Genomic DNA, 22131 nt, shown 5'->3' with positions numbered 1-22131 from the left:
CTCATCAGAGCCGTGGTGCCTTCGATGCCATGATGAGGGTTTTGTCCCCCAGGACAGCCACTACCTCTGAAATGGCCACCTCCTCCCGAAAAGCGCCGGAATCTTCTCCGTCACTGCAGACCCACGGTAAGCGTAGAGACCCAGAGCCTCAGGAAGACCCATTGGGGAACGCTGCTCTTCCAAGACCTCCCCAGAAGTTCCCACTGAGGAACCATTGAACCCATTTCAATTAAGCATCCATATTTGATATTCCACAAAGACAGGGTCTCCCTCAGGACGATTCTGTCGTTCTTACTGAAAATTTGCTCTGAATTCACCCTTAACCAGGCAATTGACTTTCCTGTTTTCTTTCCCAATCACTCTAACCTGTTGGAATATATGGTTCACAAACTTGATGTCCATAGACAACTTTGTTTCTATTTGGACAGGACAAAAAAAATCATAGAAGAACTTATCAGTTGTTTATCTCCTTCTCAGAGTCCAGAAAAGGTGCACCGGTATCTAAAGTTACCTTATCTAAATGGCTTTCTGATTGCATATCCTTTGTTTACCATGAGGCAGACATTTCTTAAATGACAAAAGTCAAAGCTCATTCAACCAGAGCTGTTTCTACTTACATAGCCTTCTTGGCCAGAATTACCCATTGGGTCTATTTGTGCAGCTGCCACATGGTCAAAGCCAGATACCTTCATATCTCACTACAAGGTAGATAAGGCATCTAGGGACAGAGCTTCATTTGGGTCTGCTGTCCTTAGACAGGTACTCCCGTGAGCCACCCAAGTTTATGGTGCTGGGGACGCAACCCATCAGTCAGAATGAAGGCGAGATTGAACAACTTCACATAAAGAAGTTATGTACTTACCATAATGTTCCATGTGAGAAGTTGTTCTCGCCTTCATTCTTATGACCCTCCCACCTATCCCCATCCAATGTCTGGAAGTTCGAGAGGCACAAATTGTTAGACCTATAGTTTACAAGTCTGGATGGATGAGAGAGTCCCAAAGGGTACCTTGTGGTGACTGCCCTTAGCAAAACAAAAAAAAGGATTGTCTTGCAAAAAGGGATCATCAGTAGCATATTTGGCTTGTCTTTTACCTTGGGAATCAGAGGAAGGGGAGGAAATGCAGAAAGGAATTTCCCATTCCAAGAAAATGTTAAGGTGTCCATTAAAAGGATTGTGAGGTGTCTATTTTCCAAGCCTTTAGGCAGCACTTCTAGAACAGAGCAGTCTGAACTTGCCTGTTCAGGGTTTAGGCAAACACGTCTGTTTGGGGAGTACCTCACTGATGGACAAACTGCAGGAGCACCTTTCTTTTTATCATCTATTTGTGAGAGGTCTGCCTTGGATATGCTCATAAACTCCACTACTGTGTTAATCTCTGAGGGAAGTAAACTGTCTGAAGGATAGGATTATGCTGTATATCTGTTTTCCAGACTGTCATAGCCCATCTGCAGAGACAGTAAGATTTTGTTCCTCCTTATTTGTTGATATTCTACATTACCGTGGTGTTGTCTGTTAAGTGTTCCTGGAGACCAGAGATGATGCAAAGATTGCAGGGCTAGTATCAGAGCCTTCATTTCTTTAGCGTTTATACAATGGCTCCCTTTCTTGACATGACAGTATGGAACATGCCTTCCAAGCCAGATAGGAACCATCTGTGGAGACTTCCTGGATGGGAAAGGGAGCCAGAACAGGCATAGTGCAGGATTGAATGATATCTGGTTGAGCTACCACAGAGAGGAATTGGGAAGTTCACGGGGTGGCGATGTTGTGACCGGACTGATTGGAGGGGTCAATGAATCTTCCTCATATGGAGTCTGGCAGAACGGATCATTTATGTGGTTGTAACCATGTACCCTAGGGCTCTCAGTATCTTCCTTGCAGATTTCAGTTTTAGAGGAAGTAGATATTGGAAGAAGGAGATTAGAAACTGCATTTTCTTTTGAGGGAGAAGTGTTGGCATAGAATGTGTCTAGGTATCACCATAGAAAAGACTAGGTCCTGAGCAGGTTGAAGGGCATGTTATTTCAAGTTTAGGGTGAAACCTAAACTTAGGATTTAGAGCCATGTAGCTTGCAAAAGAAAAATTGTCTAGGTAAGTGTATATGTGAATACCCTGTAACCTTCTGAACTCTGATAGGGGCTAGGCGTTTTGTAAATCCCTTTGAGCGGTAGATAGATCAAAGGACAAAGCAGAGGTTTTCCTTTTGGTGCCATAGGAATAGTGAATAGGACCCCAAATAATTAGAGGTACCTTCCATACTGAAGCATCTGTGTGAGCTCATGCATACAGGCCTGATCTACTCTTCTGTCAAAGCCCACCTGTCAGCCATCTGTGCCTGTTTACCCCTCAGTCCTCCACTTACGTCCAGACCTGAGGTCAAGTTATTCCTTAAATAGGTTCTGCATCTTAGACCACCCAGAAAGCCCATAACTTCTCTTTAGGACTCTGACTTCATATTGTAAAAACATAACCATACCTTATTTTGAACCAGCAAGCTTCAGCAAATCTCAAATTTTGCACCTAGAAGAATAGGTTCATAGGTAGGTACTAGGCTATTGGCCCTAAAGATACCCTGGCTTTCGCCACCCAAAAAAAATATTTTCCTGTGCCTCTGGAGCCACAGAGTTGATACCCTGGTTATATTTCCTATTTCCCATCCAATCATCAAGATTTTTCTTGAAGAGTGCTAATGAGGGGCTTTGTTTGATATAGATATATAGTTTGTTCCAGAGTATGGGAAGATGTTCTTTGTGTTTCACTGTTGCAGTCATTACATTTGGGTTATCCTGCTGGCAGGTTGCCCTCAGTCGGCCTGAATTCCAATGTCTTGGGTCCTGCGTCGGTTGCTGTCGCCTCTTCCCTGACATCAGGTTGTCAGGGGTATAAAAGATGCAGCCAACGCCATTTTATTCAGTCTTTCTTGCTGCGCGGTGCCCGAAGCAGAAGCAGTTCGCAAGTGCCAGTCGGCTGACTCCTGAGATTTTTGTGTTCGAGTTTCAGATCCGAAGTCTTCATTAAAAGCTAAGTACCCCATTGGGGAAACTTTTTTCTTGCTCCAGACCGATGTCAGAAAAAGTTGATAATTGTATTTCTTGTGGGAAGCAAATACCTCATAAGGACTTTCATTCTTACTGTATTCCTTGCCTAGGCCCTGACCACAACATTGCTAGTTGTCGGTTTTGTGCTAGATTTAACCAACTCACTATTAAGCGTCAGTACGATTTTGCGTTAAGCTATTTTGGGCGAAGATTTAATTATACAATGCTGTCGGATAGCCATCCGACTAGCGGAGTTCACAAAAAACGCAAAGAAAAAGAAAAAGGCAACCGAGGTCCAAAACCGACGACGAAACTTCTCCTAAGCAAGTCGCCGGTTCTCAGTGAGGTGCTTTCACAGCCCCTGACACCTGCTACTTTAGAGTCGCAGGCCGCTACCGACTCCCACGTGGAGTCGGCCAGACCGCAGGAAACTCAAGGTACTGGATCCTTGGAGATTATTCCCTCAGATGGGTTCGGAGCCGCTGAGCAGGCATCGGCTTCTGAGGGTGAATTCAGACCTAAACAATTATATATTAAACCGACTTCAAAGACTAAAACACCTTTAAAGGCAAAGAAACAAGTTCACCAGCCACAAGACAGGCCTCCATGCCCAAAAAACAGATGCTCAAAATGGCCGAAGACTTAATTACCTTGATCAGGGTTTCCCATCACCCTCCTGATAAGAGGCCTAGGCAAGAGACAGACTATGAATCTTCAGATCAAGTTTCTGTTTCTTCTGATCAGGAATATTCTCTTCCCCCCTATGAGGATTCTGATGCTGAAGAATCAATTCCTTCAGCTTCTCCTCCTGAGGACTACTCTTTTGGGGAAACCTTGCATACCATGAGGGAGCACTTCTGCTGGAAGAGCCAAGATTTTTCAGAATCTAAGAAAAGGCTTAGAGACTTCCTTTTACTACCTCAACACAGGCCTCTAGCTATTCCACCTGTGTTGGACATTGTAGATGATGTGTTCTCGAAGTCTAGTCTGACCGTTGACTCTCTACCTCCAGCTCCTGTTAAGCCGGACAGATACTACAGGGTTCCTGACTCTCATAAATTCCTTTTCAAAAACCCTACTGCAGACCCAGAAACTATTTCTCAGGGTTCAAAGGGGGTCAAGGCTTCTACTGCAAAAAACCCTACCCCCTCTGACAGGGATTCTAGGGCTCTGGATAGATGGGGAAAAAAGATTTACACATCTGCTGCTTTGGCTATAAAGGCCTTAAATTGCCAGTTTCATATGCTCAAATATCAGCAATATATCATGACACTGCTTAAACAGAAAATGATGGCAAATTCTAAATGTGCAGAAAACAAAAAAAACGCAGCTGAATAAGTTGGAAAGCATACTTTGCAATGTGGGTTTGATTCTCTGGAGGCCTCCTGCAGGGCCGCTGTTACGGGTTCTGTCATTAGGAGGCATGCTTGGTTAAAGGAAAAAAATCTGCCTGACCATGTTAAAGCAAAATTATTAGATGCTCCTTTACAACATGATACCTTGTTTGGTGTTAAGGCAGAAGAGGTGTTAAAGAAAATGGAGGACAAAGCTAAATCTATGCAAACGGTCAAGGATTTCTTACAGATGCAGCCACCTAGATTTAGCAGACACTGGCCTACAAAGAATTGGTCCTTTCCAGTCTCAGACAGGCCTCAAAGGGGCAGATCCAGATGCCCTAGAGGCAGATCACAGACGCAAGGATCCTACAGGTCTAAGCAGTGGAGTGCTTCTAACTCCAGAGGTGGAGAGGACAAATCACAGTCATACAGGAAACAGTCCCAATGACTTCCCCCTGCCTGCACCAAGCACTTATCTTCTGGCAGCACCCTTAGGGGGAAAACTAGCACTTTTTTTTCTCAAAATTGGCACAGTATAACCCAGGACAAATGGGTTCTAGACATATTGTCACAAGGCTACAAGTTTCATTTCCATACCCTGCCAAGGGCAAACGGTTGGCCAGACCTGCCAAAAAATCAATGGGCAGAGGCTCAAAAACAAGTTGCAGCTCTCATGGACATGAGGGCTATTCAACAAGTGCCACAGCAAGAGCAGGGACAAGGATTTTACTCAAGCCTGTGCCTGGTACCCAGAAAGGACAAAGCATGGAGACCAGTACTGGACCTATCTATTCTAAACACTTTCCTGGATATACCAAAATTCAAGATGTTGACTTTACAGCAGCTTCTGCCCATGCTGGGCAGCAAGGCTTGGCTCGTGACTTTAGACCTAAAAGAGGCATACCTGCATGTCCCCATCAGACAGTCATGCAGAAGATACCTCAGATTCAAGGCTGGCTCAAAGCATTACCAATTCTCTGCACTGGCCTTTGGCTTATCTACTGCGCCCAGGGTCTTCACAAAGTGCCTGGCACCAGTAATTGCTTACTGCAGACAAAGAGGAATACAAATATATCCTTACTTGGATGACTGCCTCATACAAGCAGAGAACAAGGACATTCTACTACAGGATCTGACTTTTGTGGTAAGACTTTTAACATGCCTAGGGTACACAGTCAGCAAAAATAAATCAAAGCTAGTACCCTCTCAAGAGATAATATTCCTGGGTGCAACTTAAATACAACTGCCCAGATGGCTTATCTCACTCCAGACAAACAAAGGCAACTGACTACCTATTTCAAGGAAATGGCAGCAAAGGCCCAGTTATCTGCAAGAAAAATTCTGCAGGCTTTGGGCTTCATGGCAGCCTGCATCTTACTAATTCCATATGCAAGACTGCATATGAGGAAAATTCAATGCTACCTAAAAAGTGTCTGGACACAACATTGCCACAGTCTGGAAACAATGATTACTCTAATTCTCTGCCTGCAACAGGAGTTTTGATGGTGGGCAAAGGCTTGTCACCAAAACAAGGGGACAGCCATTCTCACTATCCCCAGCCAGGCAGAGCCTAACGACGGATGCATCAGATTATACCTGGGGGGCACACATGGCAGGAAGAGGCATTCAGGGCACTTGGTCCACAAACCAAAAGCATCTACATATCAATCAAAAAGAGATGCTAGCTGTTCAAAATGCCCTGACAGCCTTCAAGGACCTACTTCATCGGGGACAACTACAGACAGACTACTAAAGACAGACAACACCACAGTCATGTGGTACATAAACAAGCAGGGGGGCACTCATTCTTATCCCCTGTGCAGACTAGCCATGGCTTTATGGGACACAGCATTGACTTACCAAGTTCATCTGCAGGCACAATTCCTGCCAGGAAAGGAAAATACTCTGGCAGACGAACTAAGCAGAAACCTCATGGATCCCTACGAGTGGCACCTGGATCCACAAGTCTTCAGCATGATAACAAAGAAATGGGGGATGCCCGACATAGATCTATTTGCCTCCCCTCAAAACAATCAACTAAAAAGATTCTGCACAAGGACTTATCACAGACAAGCTTGGAAAGTGGACGCCTTATCTTTCAAGTAGACAAACCTATCAGTATATGCCTTTCCTCCACTGCCTCTCCTCCCCAAGGTCCTCCTAAAGGTCAGGCAGGAGAAACCAAAAATTATTCTGATTGCCCCAGACTGGCCACGCCAGTACTGGTATCTGATCTTAAGGAACTTGTCCCAATGCCCAGCCTGGACCTTACCTCAAATACCTCATCTGCTGTCCCAGCAAAACAATCACATTTTGCACAGCCAACTCAGGACCCTAAACCTGGCAGCATAGCGGATAATTTAGCCATACAAACCACACCTCTCAGTAAAGCTGTGATGGATGCCATTTTAGAAGCCAGAAGGCCTAGTACTAGAAAATCCTAGGCTGGGAAATGGAAGAGATTTTGCGTTTGGAACTAAGCTCAAGGAACTGATTCAGATGTCCCAAATATTCCTCAGATTTTGCAATACTTAACTGAGATGCTGGCAAAGGCCTATCTTTTTCATCAATTAAAATCCATGCCTCTGCCATTTCGGCTCATTACAATACAGAGCCACCAGTCTTTTCTCATCCTTTATTAAGGCAGTACCTCAGAGGAGCCAAAAACTTAAGGCCTCCAAGGAGAACACCAATGCCTGCATGCGACCTCAATTATGTCTTGGAAAAACTCACCTTACCTCCTTCTGAGCCAGCTGCTACTGCGGATATAAAGTTCTTATCTTGGAAACAGCTCTGCTCCTAGCAATAACTTCTGCAAGACGAGTATCAGAGCTACAGGCTCTCATGGCTGTGGAACCCTTTATCATTTTTTATCCAGACAGGGTCTTTGAGAACAAACCCTACATTTATGCTAAGGTGGTATCCAGTGTAGCCCTTAACCAAACAATTAATTTGCCCACTTTTTATCCAAATCCACAGAACAAGGGGGAGAAAATTCATTGCATTCTTTGGACGTACACAGACAACTTCGATTCTACTTGGACAAAACTAAAGTTTTCAGAAAGACTGAACAATTACTAGTGGCATATGCTACATCATCACAAGGAAGGGCCATCTCCAAGCAGACTATTTCAAAGTGGATAGGTCACTGCATTTTTCTGCTACTCACAGCACGGCAAACCAGTGCCTAAGGGCATTAGGCCACATTCAACCAGAGCTGCAGCCACTTCTGCTGCCTTTCTCAAGGGAGTACCAACCAAAGACATTTTAGCGGCTGCTACTTGGAGTTCAGTGCATACCTTTACAAAACATTACAATCTGCCTCTTTACTCTAAATCCAGGGCAGGCTTTGCCACTGCAGTTCTGCAGGGCCTCATAGCCGCTCCTAATGCTGTTTAGCTCCAGCCCCCCAACCATAGCTTTGGGACTGAACCCAAATGTAATGACTGCAACAGTGAAACACGAAGAACATAGTACAGTTGTGTACACTTACCATAAATGTAGATGTTCGAGTGTATTCACTGTTGCAGTCCAGGTTACCCACCCGCCATCCCCCTTATTTTTGCTGGAACTTATCTTTACTTCTCTAATCTATATAACCTAGGTTTTGTATTTGCTTATAAATTAAGGTAAAGCTTATTTTTGGTGCATGTATGTTTTATTTACATAATTTTAGCCTACTCTTTTGGGGGCACCTGACATCTGGGGCAAGAAAAACTGAATAAAATGGTGTCGGCTGCATCTTTTATACCCCTGACGACCTGACATCAGGGAAGAGGCGACAGCAACCGATGCAGGACCCAAGACTTTGGAATTCAGGCCGACTGAGGGCAACTTGCCAGCAGGATAACCCAAATGTAATGACTGCAACAGTGAATACACTCGAACATCTACATTTATGGTAAGTGTACACAACTGTACTTCTCTGGGACAGGAATCTATCCCACCAGCATGTTCTGTTTATTGTAGGTCCCTAGAGCATGTAGCTCTGAGGGGTTTGGCATTTCTTTAAGTGGAGCATGTCCAACAGCTCTGGATTTGACATAAATTTGTATGTTAGGCAGAGATCGCCTCTGAGTAGGTGATATGCGACAGAGTAAAGACGGAGTTTTTTGAGATGGTCTGCATAGGGCATCTGTTTGAGGCCGATAATCCTCTTTGTGAGGTATTTCTATGGCCTTTCTAGTTGTTGTAGATGTCTTGTGAGGTACATACCAAAAGGGGCATTGTACTCTATAATGGGTCTAATGAGTGACGAGTAGAGGGGAGCAATGACCTCTTTTCCTGGTTGAGAAACCTTTTGTGATGAGGTGTGCTTTGTAGAAGGATTTCCTGACTACTGTGGCGATGTGATTTTCAAAGGAGAGACTACTGTCCATCTGTGTCCCAAGGTCTCTTATCACACTTTAGGTGTTAAGTAGACTACCGCCTATGTGGTAGCTCATGGGTACAGAGTTTTTACCAAAGGGGATGACAATGCACTTTTTGGCATTGAACTTAAGGCCATGGCTTTGACACCAGGCATCCATCTCAGTGAGGCCCTTTTGTAGGATGTCCACATAGTTAGGAGTTTTGATTATGGCTCCTGGTTTGCAGTCATCTGCAAACTTCGTTAGCCAAAGACCTTCTGTTCACCTGTACTTCAGAAAAGTAGATACCAAACAGGAGAGGACCCAGGATTGAACCCTGTGGTACTCCACTTGTCACTGGTCTGAAGTCGGATTTGGAGTCTGCTACTTTCACAGTGTGGGTTCTGAAAGTGAGCCAGTTGGCAACCCATCTTGTGACAGGGATTTATACCTAGTTTAGTGAGTTTATCTATAATTCCAGAGTGGGGATGGTGTCAAAAGCCTTGGCGTGATCTGGATAGGGTGTGTGAACCACTTTACCCTCGTCTACAGCTTTGGTGACTGCTTCAAAGAAGTCTATCAGGTTTAGGAGACATGATCTGCCTTTTACAAACCCAAACTGAGTGGGGTCCAGAGTTTGGAGATTACCAGTGTCTTTGTTTACAAATTCCATGAAGATACGGTCCATGGCCTTGCAGACCAGGCTCGTTAGGCTAATGAGGCAGTTCCTGGGGTCCGGGATGGCTCCCCCTTTGTGGAGTGGGATAACCGCCGCTGTACACCATTCAGTGGGCACAAAGCCTGAGGTGAGGCCATGATTGAACATGGTGCTTAGGTGGGTTGCCAGTTCATTTTGTAGTTCGTGTAGAATGCAGCCTGGGATGTTGTCAGGTCCCATGGATGCTGTGTTCTTGGCTTTGGAGAGTGTGGTTTTTACCTGTGCAGCCATGATTACAGGAACTTTGCATTCTTCCTGTATAGAGATGTGCCCTTTACTGGATGAGAAGGGTATAAAGTTAGCACTGAACCTATCTGCCAGGATGTTGACAATATCAGTTCTGTATATTTAGTGCCATTGTGGTGTAACTCAGAGCAGATCTGATTGCTGCCATTGAGATTCTTGACTTAGCTATAGAATGCTTTGTGGTTGTGTTTAGAATCAGTGGCAATTTTGTTTTCGTAACTAGCTTTGGAGGATTTTATGAGGGATCTCAGCTTCTTACTGAAGCTGACAAGGGAGTTCCTCCAATCATGAGATTTTACTCTTTTTTCCAACAGTTTCTTTCTTCTGTTGTAGAGTTTGTTTATGGCAGGCAACCACCAGATTTGCTTCCTTTTTTTGGAGGATAGCATCTTGGTTCTGTTAGAGATAGCACGATCCATGCTCCCATGTAAGTGCTTATAAAGTGCATTTGTGTAGGATTCAGCAGTCGTACCTCTGTTGTCCGTCTGCATGGGTGTCGTGAAGTTTGCCACTTCTGTCTTAAGAAGCATGAAGTTGGCTTTGGAGAGATTTTTTACTGTGGTTTCCCTAATGGGGGCGGGGTGGGGCGGAATGTGGATGTCTACGGTGATTAGCTTGTGGTCGGATCTGACCAACGAGGAACTGACTTCTGGTGTTGAACACCGGTCACCCTAATTGGTAATGACCAGGTCTAGGATATTGCTGCCCCTGGTGGGGGTGAGAATAAGTTGATCCAAGGCGTTGGAATTTATGAATTTCCAGAAAACGTTGAGCAAAAGAGTTGGTACATGAGTAGTTTTCCCAGTTAATGGTGGGGTAGTTGAAATCGCCCATTATTAGGGTGTTGGGTTGTACCCTAATATTTTCCATTGTATCAAGAAATGAGTGGGAATCCTGGGGCATGGTGGGGGATCTGTAGCAAGTTACAATTTGGATTGCGGTCTTGGCCAGAGTTAGTTGCACTTGGATAATCTCAGATGCATTATGCTGAGCAACTAGCCTGGAGGTGTGGATATCCTTAATGAATATGGACATGCCTCTGCATTTAGTGTTTCGGTCCAGGTTAGGTGGCCAAAAGGTGTGGTATGAATTATAGCCTGGTAATGCAGGTGTGCTCTCTGGAGCCTTAAACCAGGTCTCTGTAACTGCACGGATGTCTGTGTTCTCCATTTTAAGGAGTGCCTCGAGTGAATGCATTTTGAGGTTTAGACTTCTAGCATTGAGTAGCATTACCCTCAGATTTTGTTTGCTTGCACCTGTTATGGTGGTGAATTTGTCATTTGAACCTTGCCTAAAAAAGGCACTATAGGGGTGGCAAGAGCCTTAGCCAGTATCCGGAATCCCAAGGGCGACAGGTCCAGGCCATCTCTGGCAAAGCATCATGGTCTATCGATCATGTCATCCCAGGCAGACAGATACTGGATCCCCTTAAAATGACACCAGAAGCTTAGCCAGTTGTTGAAGTCAATCATTTTGTGCTTGTACTGTGGTATCATTCTGGGTGATGGCAGGATGCTACTCAGGGTTAGGGTCATACACAGCTCCTCCATGTCTCTTTTCATGTAGTCCAGGGAGGTACGTTTCAGGTCATTCACACCAACATGGGCAATGACAGAGTCATATTTGTACTTGTTGTGGAGTGACCCGAGTGTGTGCGCTATGTGGTGGATCCTGGCAGCTGACAGTAACTTTCTCCTTGTTTAGCCTGGTGAGTGGAACATCAGTGTGCCTGACTATAGAGTCACCTATGACTACAGTGCTGGGTACGTTGTTATGCCTTATGGGCTATGGTTGAGTGGCACACTGAGTTTGTGGACTATGTGTCATTTGGGTTGTGTTGGGGGGGTGGAGCTTGCTTGCGTTTCGGCTTTGGAGATCTCTGGTGCTTGAGGAGATTTTTATTGAGAGCCTCTGTGAATGTAGCTGTTGCTATGTGTGTGTTTTGGTGGTGTTGGTGTAGGTTTTGAGGGACTATGTGATGAGTGCGGAGTGGTGCAAGTGTTTACCTTCTCCTCTTGACTATCTAGTCCAGTCTTGGGTGAACAAAGCTTTGCTTCCAGTTTGGCTATATAAGTGCATCTCTCACAGGTTGTAGTCTTGGGGTGGTAGGAGTAGAGGGTTGTCTGTGTACATGAGGCAATTGCTGCATTGCCCCAAGATGCCCAGATATATCAGGTAGACAGGAGAAAACACAGGGAGCTGACAGTTAGACATGCTTGGATAGGTGCTTATTTATTAAGTACTAAAAACTGTTTTCCTCCAAACAAGTGAGGAAAGTTGAGTGCTGTAATAATTTGTAGCTTATTTAGTGCTTACAACAAGTTCTGAACAAGTGCTGAGCTCAAAGAGACAGATTTGAGTGCTAAAACTAAAAAAAACTGGCTAGTTCTAAGGGAAAATTTGAGGTGCAGACTTTATGGTGCTGGGAATAGTTTAACCCAAGCTAAGCGGCGATGCATAAAGTGTATTTATTTATTTTTTAAATATAACAGTAGCAAATGAGCAAACTGATTTAAACAAATTAACCAGTAAAAAGCTAAAAACGTAGCCCCGTTCCAGCAGTCTTTGAAAAGAAAAGTTCTAACTGCACACTCATGCCACTAGGGTGCAGGGGAACCTTCTCCAAAAAAAGATAATCTGGATTAGCGCTCAAGTTATACAAACAAAGCTAGACTCAGCAGGTCTGAATTTAGTCTGTGATGCAGCAAACAAGGCGTACCAATTTCAGAAAGAAACTGTTCAAATAAACAGGCACAATAAGCCTTTAACCAGAAACTCCCAGCTCAGAAGGGCAGAATATACCCTCTCCTCCCACAAGAGTGCAGACCACACCTTCTTAATGTAAAATAATTGGCCCAAAGCCCAAGTGCTTAAACCAGAACTAATACACTTTTAGAATAACAGACACTAAGCCTTCAGTCAGCAACTCCCAACTTAGAAGGATGTCAGCTACCTGTCCTGCCACAACAGAGCATACCACAAACTTTCTTAATGTAAAACAACTGGTCTGAAGCCCAAGTGCTTTAACCAAAGGCTTAGAGTAACAGTTACAGTTTAATCAGGCTACTAAGAAGCAGTAATAAATGCAGCAGAATAAATGCAATAAAGTAGGAATAAATGCAAACACAGTAAAAGCAGATGAATAAAGTGCAATTTTTTTTATACAAACAAAGCTAGATTCAGCAGGTCTGAATTTAGTTTATGCTACAGCAAACAAGGAGTACCAGTTTCAGAAAGGAACAGTTCAAATAAGCAGTCTGAATTTAGTCTATGCTACAGCAAACATGGCATACCAATTTCAGAAAGAAACAGTTCAAATAAGCAGGCACAGTAATCTTTTAACCAGAAATTCCCAGCTCAGAAGGGCAGAGTCTAGCCTCTCCTCCCACAAAAGTGTAGACCACAAACCTTCTTAATGAAAAATAACTGGCCTGAAGCCCAAGTGCTTAAACCAGAACTAATGCACTTTTAGAGTAACAGACACTGAGCCTTCAATCAGCAATTCACAACTTAGAAGGATGTAAGCTACCTGTCCTGCCACAACAGTGCAGATCACAAACCTTCATAATTTAAAAAAACTGGTCTGAAGCCCACGTGCTTAAACCAAAAGGCTTAGAATAACAGTTACAGTTTAATCAGGGTACTACCAAACAGTAATAAATAAAGCAGAATAAATACAATTGAGTATTTTTAAGAAGAGGCAAAAGCAAAATAAAATGCAATGTTTTTAAGTAAAGTGCAAGGAGAGAGGAAGGAGGAGCAGAATAAAAATTCAAGGTTAAGAACCTAAGTGGGTTAGCCTTCTCAGATGTTCTCTCTGTATTAAGTAGAGTGAACTGTGAATACTGCGCTTCTACCTCTCACTTCTGCTAGGAGAGTCTCAGAGCTTCAGGCTCTCATGACCATTCCTCCTTTTCTTATTTTTTACAAGGACTGATTGACCCTGAGAGATAACCCTTCATTTATGCCTAAGGTAGTGAACGAACTGTATCTCAACCAGGCCATATATCTTACTTTTCTTTTCCAACCCTCAGGACCGAAGGGAAAGGCTCACTCTAGATGTTCACGGACAGTTAAGATTCTATTTGAATAAAACAAAATCCATTTGAAAATCTGAACAACTGTTTGTTTCATGGACAAAAAAATAGGTCAACCAGTATATAAGCAAACTATTTTAAGATGGATATCTAAGGCCATGTGTTTTTTTGATGTTCTCTGTATGGCAAGACTTTGCCAAAGTTTACACCTTCTACAAACTAGTAGATGCCAAGCCCATACTTGAAGCTGCCACCTGGTCTTCTGTACACACCTTCACTAAACACTACAGTATAGATGCTTTTTCCAGATTCAAGGCTGCCTTTGCAAGGTCCATTCTTTCAGGCCTCTTGGACAGCTCTACAGCTTATTCTTCGAATACCGTCATGTTTCCTTCTATGAGGAATCGCCCATTGATTAGGAGTAGTGCAACAATGATTTCAGTCAGGACATAGTACAACTATGTAAAAACTTACCATAACAGTAGATGTTCTGCTGCTGACTCTTGCAGTATTCCTTCCCACCCTTTTTTTCCCTTTTTACTGTCTCCTTCTATCTTTTCTCCCTCTGCCCTTATCTAACGGACAGCATCCTAGAACCTTCTCCCCTTGTAGCTCACCAGTTCGTCTCTCAGGCGTCTTCAGACCTCTGGCTTGGATATGATCTATGGAATCACACACACACACTGCAGACATACAATCTTGAGAAGGCAAAGCTGTGGTACCCCACCCAGACATCAGCGGTGATAACCCATTGATTAGGAATATCAAAAGTGATCAGTAGGAGATGTACTGTTATAGTAAGTTCTTATATAACTGTACATTTGACCTAATTCAGAGGCATGCAAAGGAGTTGCTAATCAGCTTTTTTGCGCCATGTGGGTTTTGCATTTTTTTAAATTGCTGGTTCGAGCAATAGCATTACTAAAGTGCAATGCCAAGTTCTACTACCACTACAGCGATAACCTTTTTAAATACCTCATATTTCCATTGTTTTGCTAGCCATTTTATTGATAGCAATTGCATTCCTTAAAATGAAATAAATCTTTCAGGCTTAGATGCTTGAATGAGTATGAGTGGTATTTAGCTTGCATGTATGTTTTTTTTTTTAATTTTTATTTTTTATTAAAGAGAAGAAAAAATATTTTGCATTTGTTAAATTTTTTTTTCAACAAACGACATTGTATTATTGTGATATATAACATCACATGATACTTGTCCTAGGATGTTAGACTAATTTCCCTATGCTGTCTGTCTTGGTGGGTATTATTGTGCTATATTGGGATTATTTTGTCATCATTTGTTAGAAATCTGATTTTCATTTCGATTGTATGATTTTTATTTAAAATTTTCAGCTAATTCTTTAGTAGTAGTGATTCTGTAATTTGAAAAATGCTTACTTTATTTTGGGTGAGACAAGAGTGCTTGGTGAACATTTTGATGGTGTGTTTAGATTTGGCTGTATTCATGTCTGAATTTGAATTTCCTGAAAAATGACGCACAGGGTGTCACTTGTATGTATATTCCTTAAACGAGAAAAATAAATGAAAAATTTATTTTTTTTAGGTAAAGGACATGGTCTTTCTATCACACCCTTGCCTGCTGGTCACATGATAGGTGGGACAATCTGGAAAATTGTGAAAGATGGAGAAGAAGAAATAATATATGCGGTTGACTTCAACCACAAACGAGAAATGTAAGTGGCATTTTTTTTTCTGTTTATCTCCATTGCCTGCTTCCCATCTGCTGTCCTTTGACTCTTCCAGCTCATTTGATCCTCCATGTGTGAGAGCATGTTATCAACTAGCCACCTGGGAATTTGATAGCCCTAATACTCACTGTATATAGCAGCCTTATGCTTGGTAGTCCACATTGCTGCCCCAGTGACTAATGTGTACTTAAATGCACAGGTCAGAATGTGACTACTGTGTTGACACACAGGTTGGTGGGCATGCATGTTTTGACACTTCTGCATGCTACAACACCTACCTCCATGATTCACTGTCATGCGGCAGGCTGGACTGTATCCCTCCACTAGGGATAGATTAGCCTGTGTCAGCTGCACCCTCCCCCTTTGGCTAATGTACAAGACTGTGTTAGCTGCACCCCCCCCCCCGGCTGACAGATAAGTAAGCCTGTATTAGCTGCACCCCCCCCCCCCGGCTGACAGATAAGTAAGCCTGTATTAGCTGCACCCCCCCCCCGGCTGATGGATAAGCCTGTGTTAGCTGCACCCCTCCTTTGGCTGATAGGCAGGCCCGTGTTGACTGCACCCCCCCCTTTGGCTGACTCCTCTACCACTGAATCACTAATTGAGCTCTCAGCACTTCAACCCATTTTACCATGTAGGTAGGCTGAGGCATGATTTGACTCATTACCATAATAAAAACTGTACCAATTTGATGAGTATGTGCAAGTCTACAATATCCAAATAACCTAAGTCACAGTTAGCTGTAAAAAAAAAAAAAAAAAAAAAGCACACAGTCAAACGTTTTGCTTGCACATGCTCAAATCAGTTTGCTGCAGAAAAAAATAAAAATCACACATAATCAAAGTGCTTGCAAGTATATCTCAGTTAAAATGAAAATGTTCATACACACATTCATTCCTGACACACAGTTACGCAAATGTCCATTTAAATATTTCATTATAATAAAAAATGTTTAAACTGTATATTGTAGAACACTGCACTTCCTCCAAATTATTTATTGCCAGAGGCGAGACTGCCACATCAAAAATCTAGAAAATTCATGGCACTTTTACTATGTCACGTTTCTTATTTTTTACAGTATTCTAACACCACTTTCATTTATTTCATGCAAACGCAAATTGAAACCTCTTCTACTGGTCTTCCTAACATCAGTTTATTTAGCAAATGTTTAATAAATCAGTTTTTGGAATGGCAATATTACAAATTAGACAAAGATTTTTGGTACAGTATCGTGTGAAGATTTTTTTAATTTACACTACGTGATAAAGTGGATGTGATCTAGTGAATATCTTCCCTGTATGTAGAAACTGTGCAATACATATCAGTCTGACTTGCTGTGAAGGTAGCTAAGCAAACTTTTGAGTGCCACAAGCCCCCCCTTTTTCATTTTGTTCATGAATTCAGTTATTAGTACTGCTGTAAAAATGAGACCTGATGTTGTTAATCCTCTTTCCATTCATCACTGATGGGTTTGGTTCCTAGCTCTCAGAACCAAGTCAGCCTAATACCAAGCTTGCACCAGCCAAAAACTCTCGAGCTATGCTTCTACCCATAGTGCCCTTCTCCCTTTTACCTCAGATCTCGTTTGCCGCGTAGCCGTAAAGCCGCGTTTCAGCTGAGCTCTCAGCTAAGTGAAAACTTTTGATATATCTCAGGATATTTTGTATTTTTTTTCCTTTCTGTTTTTGTTAATATTGGTAGTTCTATAACTTTACAGCTATATTTAGACCGTTCACTCCTGTTTCTACCCATTTGGTAACCTTTTAAGTACCATTGGTGGTACGACCTTTTCTCACTACCCTTGGGGTATTTCTTCAATACCATCGTTGGTATTTCTTCTGTTTTCCCCTTTAGCTAACTAGTGGTATGTTTTTGACATATATTTCTTAGGTATAGTGTGTGTTTAGACATTTTAGACAGTAGAGTTTGAATTTTTTCCTTTAGTCTTCTATCGGGTTTGCTGTGTGTGATTTTTTTTATGTCTGATAAAAAGGGCACATCGGGGTTCAAACATTGTACTTCATGTAAGGTTAAACTACCTAATAGTAATTCCCATGATTGTGTTTATTATTTGGGGTGCCCCATCTTTCGGTGCAACCCCCCCCTCGTATAATTTGTCAACGTTTCAGTCAGCGCACTTTGAACGAGCGCAAAAATAAGTTGATTCTGAAGGACCTACTTAAGTCGCCCTTTTCAGAGGCCCTTTTTGCGACGGAGGTCTCATCCCCTCCAATCAAGGATAAGAAAAGGTCCCACTCAGTTCCTTCTTTACCATCAGGTGACCAGGGCAAGTTTGTAAAGCCTGAAGTGCCTAAGCTATCTTCGGAGCATAAGTCTGCCTCTTCGGCACCGACCTTTTCCCTCCAGCTTTGGCTCTTCCTATGTCGGCGCCAGCTTCAGCTCCTATACTGTCTGTGGCACCGACTATCGACCTTACAATGACTACTACGACTTCGGCACCAAGTGCCGCTTTGGCACAGTGCACACCTTCAATGCCTATCTCTGCAATTACGACTGAACCTGCCATATCAGCTCCGAGTGCCCCTTCAGCACTGAGCCCTTTTACAGTCCCAATAACTGTGATTGACTCCACTGCTTCTGGTCTCCAAACTTGAGACATTGGTGCTGGTAGATTCCACACCACAGACTCGATACTCTCCATCTACAGACCCATTTCTAGGACAGGTGTACAGTCCATTCCTAGAACGACCTGACTCCCCGTTGGGAGTATCCACTAGATCCACCAGGAGCCTTACTGAACTTGATGTGGTGCGTTTTGTGGACCAGCTGTTGACAGCCAGGGGGGATACCCACTCCTTCTAGGACCCATCCTCCTGCAGGACTTGGGTTGACTTCTCCATGGACTACATCTTACTCTCCTCCTTTGACCGTACCGGTTCCAAAACCATCTGCTCTGACGTCCTTTTCAGAACCCCCCCCATCTCTGTGCCTGTAGTGGACCGCACTGGGACTCCGGGACTGTCCCTTTGGCCTTCGGTACCCGCTGAACCGGTCGTTCCTCAACCCTGTGATTGGCCTGCAGGCTCTTCAGTTCGTGGCACGGTTCTCAGTGTTTCTACGGATCCGTCCTTGGTGCCGGGAGTCCTGTCTGCACAGATCCTGCTTGAGGCTCCATCCTCGGGAGCGGGTTCGACAGAGCAGGGTGTGACCTCAGTTCCGGGGTTGTCCTTCTCGGTTCTGAGCTCCCATCCCTCTTCGGGCGGACCTGCTTTCCGAGCTATGGAGAGGGCACTTGCCGCCGACGTCAGAACCCTAAACCTCCTTTCCCCCTGAGCTATAGCTGTCACAGGCCACTTCCCCTGGACACCAAGTAGGAAAGCTGCAGGACCCTCCATTGCAGGGTGCCCCCTCTTCCGAGTCCTCCTCTGAAGCCCCCACTGAGGAGCCCCCACAGAAGAGATCGTGCAAGAGGAAGCAAGTAGACTCACCTGAAGAGTCTCTGACTGAGGACAAAGATTTTGATGATGGTAAAAGTTCCCCACGGTCACCCCCTGATGATGTCTCCTTTGGAGACATCCTTGAAATGTTGAAACAGATGGGTGATTGGAAGCCCACTAACCCTTCTTCCGAGAAGTCCGTGTTTCTGCAGGCTTTCTGTGCCCAGCCATCTACCTCTTGGGTGACCCCGCCTGCAGACGAGCTAGTACAACTCATGGTGCAGCACGCCTGGAAGAACCCTGATTCTGTTGAGTCGATCCCTCAGAGAACTTACAAGCTACTTTCTCCCTCTGAGGAAAACCCACATTGGTCCAGTGGTTTACTAGTCGATGCTATGGTGGTGGCTGCGGCCATGAAAAAGGCTCTCGCTGAAGAGAGTCCTACTGTTCACCCACCTAATGGAGAGTCTTGGGCCATGGACAGATTAGGGAAGCGATTCTTTGCTTCAGCGACCTTTGCCATATGGTCCCTGAATTACTTGGCACATTTTACGAGGCTCCAAAGAGACTTGGTTTCCTAACTCTCTGGAACACTCGCAGGACAGGTGTCTGACGAGGTAAAGGATAAAGTTGCCTCGCAGCTCGCAACCCTGGAATCTATCTCCAATTTGTCCATGAGGTTGCTCTTGCATGAAACCGAAGGGGCTGCTAGAGCTGCAGGTTCAGGCATAGTTATGAGACGCCATGCCTGGATGCACCTCTGTGACTTCGCAGACCCTTTCAAGTCCTCGCAACCCTGGAATCTATCTCCAATTTGTCCATGAGGTTGCTCTCACATGAAACCGAAGGGGCTGCTAGAGCTGCGGGTTCAGGCATAGTTATGAGACGCCATGCCTGGATGCACCTCTGTGACTTCGCAGACCCTTTCAAGTCTTCTTACCTAAATGCTCCCATCGAATCATTTTCCCTTTTTAGTCCCAAGGTAAAGGACACCTTGGCCAGGTGTGAGCAGGATGATAAGACCCTGTCTGCCGTAGGTCTACGGTTTTCCAATCCTCAACGTTCCTTTTCCAGGAACCAGAGGAGCGGCAAAATGTGGCACAAAAAATCTCAAGGTCCTTTCTGTGCCACACATGGTGATGATACCCCCAGGGGCAAAGAGGGTAACAATTCTGGAAGACGCCCCTACAGAGACAGAGGGGATCCACGTAATCCGCATCCAGGGGTAGTTTCTCTCTGCACCAAGCTGCCAGGCATTCAATAACCACCGATCATTGGGTGCAGAAGATCATAACCTTAGGTTACACCATTCCCTTCATCACTTATCCAAAACTACTGACAAAACTTCCCGACATTCCACCCAGTCAAAGAGAGGAAACAGCTGCAGAAACAGACCAGCTGTATCAAAAAAGAGTCATCCAATTAGTCCCACTAGACCAATGCAGATCCAGATTTTACTCAAGTTTCTTTTTGGTGCCAGAAAAGACAGGGGACTGGAGACCCATTCTGGATCTCAGCAATTTGAACAAGTCTGTTACCCAAACGAAATTCCAGATGGTCATGGTTCAGTCCATTCTCTCTTTTCTAAGGGGAGGGCGATTAGATGTGCTCTATAGATCTCCGGGACATGTATAACCACATCAAAATGGACAAACGCTCCAGGAGTCTACTTCGATTCTGACTAGGAGCCAATCATTACCAGATGTTATTCGTGTTTCACTGTTGCAGTCATCACCTGTGGGTTATCCCTGCTGTGGTAGCCCTTGGCCGACCCGAATACCAGAGTAAGTGTTTTTTGCGTGGGCTGCAGTCGCCTGTAGACTGATGTCAGGTCGTCAGTGCTATAAAGCAAGGCAGCTGACTCCATTACACCAGTCTTTCTTGCCATGGAGCCCGTAGCAGAAGCAGTTCGCAAGTGTGCCGGTCGGTCACTACCACAGCTCGGATCATAGCTGAAAACGTCTAAAGCAAAGAACCCATTGGGGATCTCTCTTTCTTGTACTAACCTATGTCTGAAAAAGTTAACAATTGTCTCGCCTGTGCAAAGCAGATCCCACAGCGAGACTTCTATTCATACTACATCACTTGTTTAGGCCCAGACCACGACGTTGCCCATTGCCAGATGTTCTTCATGTTTCACTGTTGCAGTCCTCACATTTGGGTTATCCCTGCCAGAGTAGCCCTCGTACAGCCTGAGTACCAGAGACTTAGTATTTCTTGTCAGTTGCTGTTGCTTGAGGACTGCCGTCAGGTCATCAGTAGTATATAGTAAGGCAGCTGACATCATTACATCAGTCTTTCTTGCCGTGGAGCTCAAAGCAGAAGCAGTTTGCACGAGTGCTGGTCGGCCACTGCCTGAGTTTTCATCTCCGAAGTGAAGTTGAAGTCTTCTATAGCTAAGTACCCCATTGGAGATCCTTTTTTCTTGCACTAACTGATGCCAGAAAAAGTTAATAATTTTTCTCGCCTGTGGAAAGCAAATACCACACCGAGACTTCCACTCTTACTGCGTCACTTGTTTAGGCCCAGACTACGACGTCCCCCATTGTCGCTTCTGTGCTTTGTTCAATGCCAGAACTATCCATCGTCGGGCCCTTATTGTAGCCAGATATTTTCGTTTACAGTCCTCGAATTCCGATATGGCTTCGGTAAGCCATCCGACAGCAGATCTTCTGAAAAAAAACATAAAGATAAAGACAGAGACAGACTGCACAGGTCCAAACCTACCGCCGACTCTTCCATTAAGCTAGTCGTCAGTCCTCCGGTAGTCAGTGAGGTGATTTTGCAGCCCCTGATGCCCGCTTCAGTTGATTCGCAGGCCGCTACTGAGACCCTTTTGGAGTCCGGTATGCCGCAAAACTCTTCTTCGAGTAAGGATCCTGTGATTGTCTCTACCCTGGATGGGTCTGGAGCCGCTAAACAGGCACCGGCTTTCGAGGAAGTCCTTCGCACTACCGAATCTCGACACAAACTGTCTTCTTTCGCAACTACCATTCTTTCAAAAACGACAGAGTTTCTTAGGCCCAGGGTTTGAACCACACCCAAGAAACCGACGACCCACTCTCAGGCGCCTGCTGCCTTGCCTCAGTCTCAAATGCATGAAATGGCGGAAGACCCTATCACGCTGATCAGGGGAAGCCAAGCTACCCCCTCAAAAAGGAAAAGAGATCTATCCCATGTAGTTTTGTCTGAACAAGAGTCAGGTGAATCTGGTGCATCTGACTATGAAGACATGCACGCACACTCTCCACTTATGAGGATTCTGATACAGAGGACTCCATTTCTTCAGCCTCTC

At 44.3% G+C, this 22131-nt stretch overlaps 1 protein-coding gene across 2 annotated transcripts in view; it reads left to right on the top strand.

The window, feature by feature from the left end:
• The window catches only part of CPSF2 (cleavage and polyadenylation specific factor 2), an 806201-nt gene that overhangs the window by 382911 nt on the left and 401159 nt on the right, over positions 1–22131 (top strand). For both annotated transcript variants that reach the window (XM_044074658.1, XM_044074655.1), the window contains exon 5: positions 15294–15423. In XM_044074658.1, coding sequence (XP_043930593.1) covers positions 15294–15423 — 130 coding nt within the window. The remainder of the gene's footprint in view (positions 1–15293; positions 15424–22131) is intronic.

This window comes from Protopterus annectens, chromosome 6.part0, assembly GCF_019279795.1.
Source record: "Protopterus annectens isolate FY-2018-M chromosome 6.part0, PAN1.0, whole genome shotgun sequence".
NCBI lineage: Eukaryota > Metazoa > Chordata > Ceratodontiformes > Protopteridae > Protopterus > Protopterus annectens.
The sequence above is the reverse complement of the archived record's forward strand: the minus strand, read 5'-3'. Positions and strand labels throughout refer to the sequence as shown.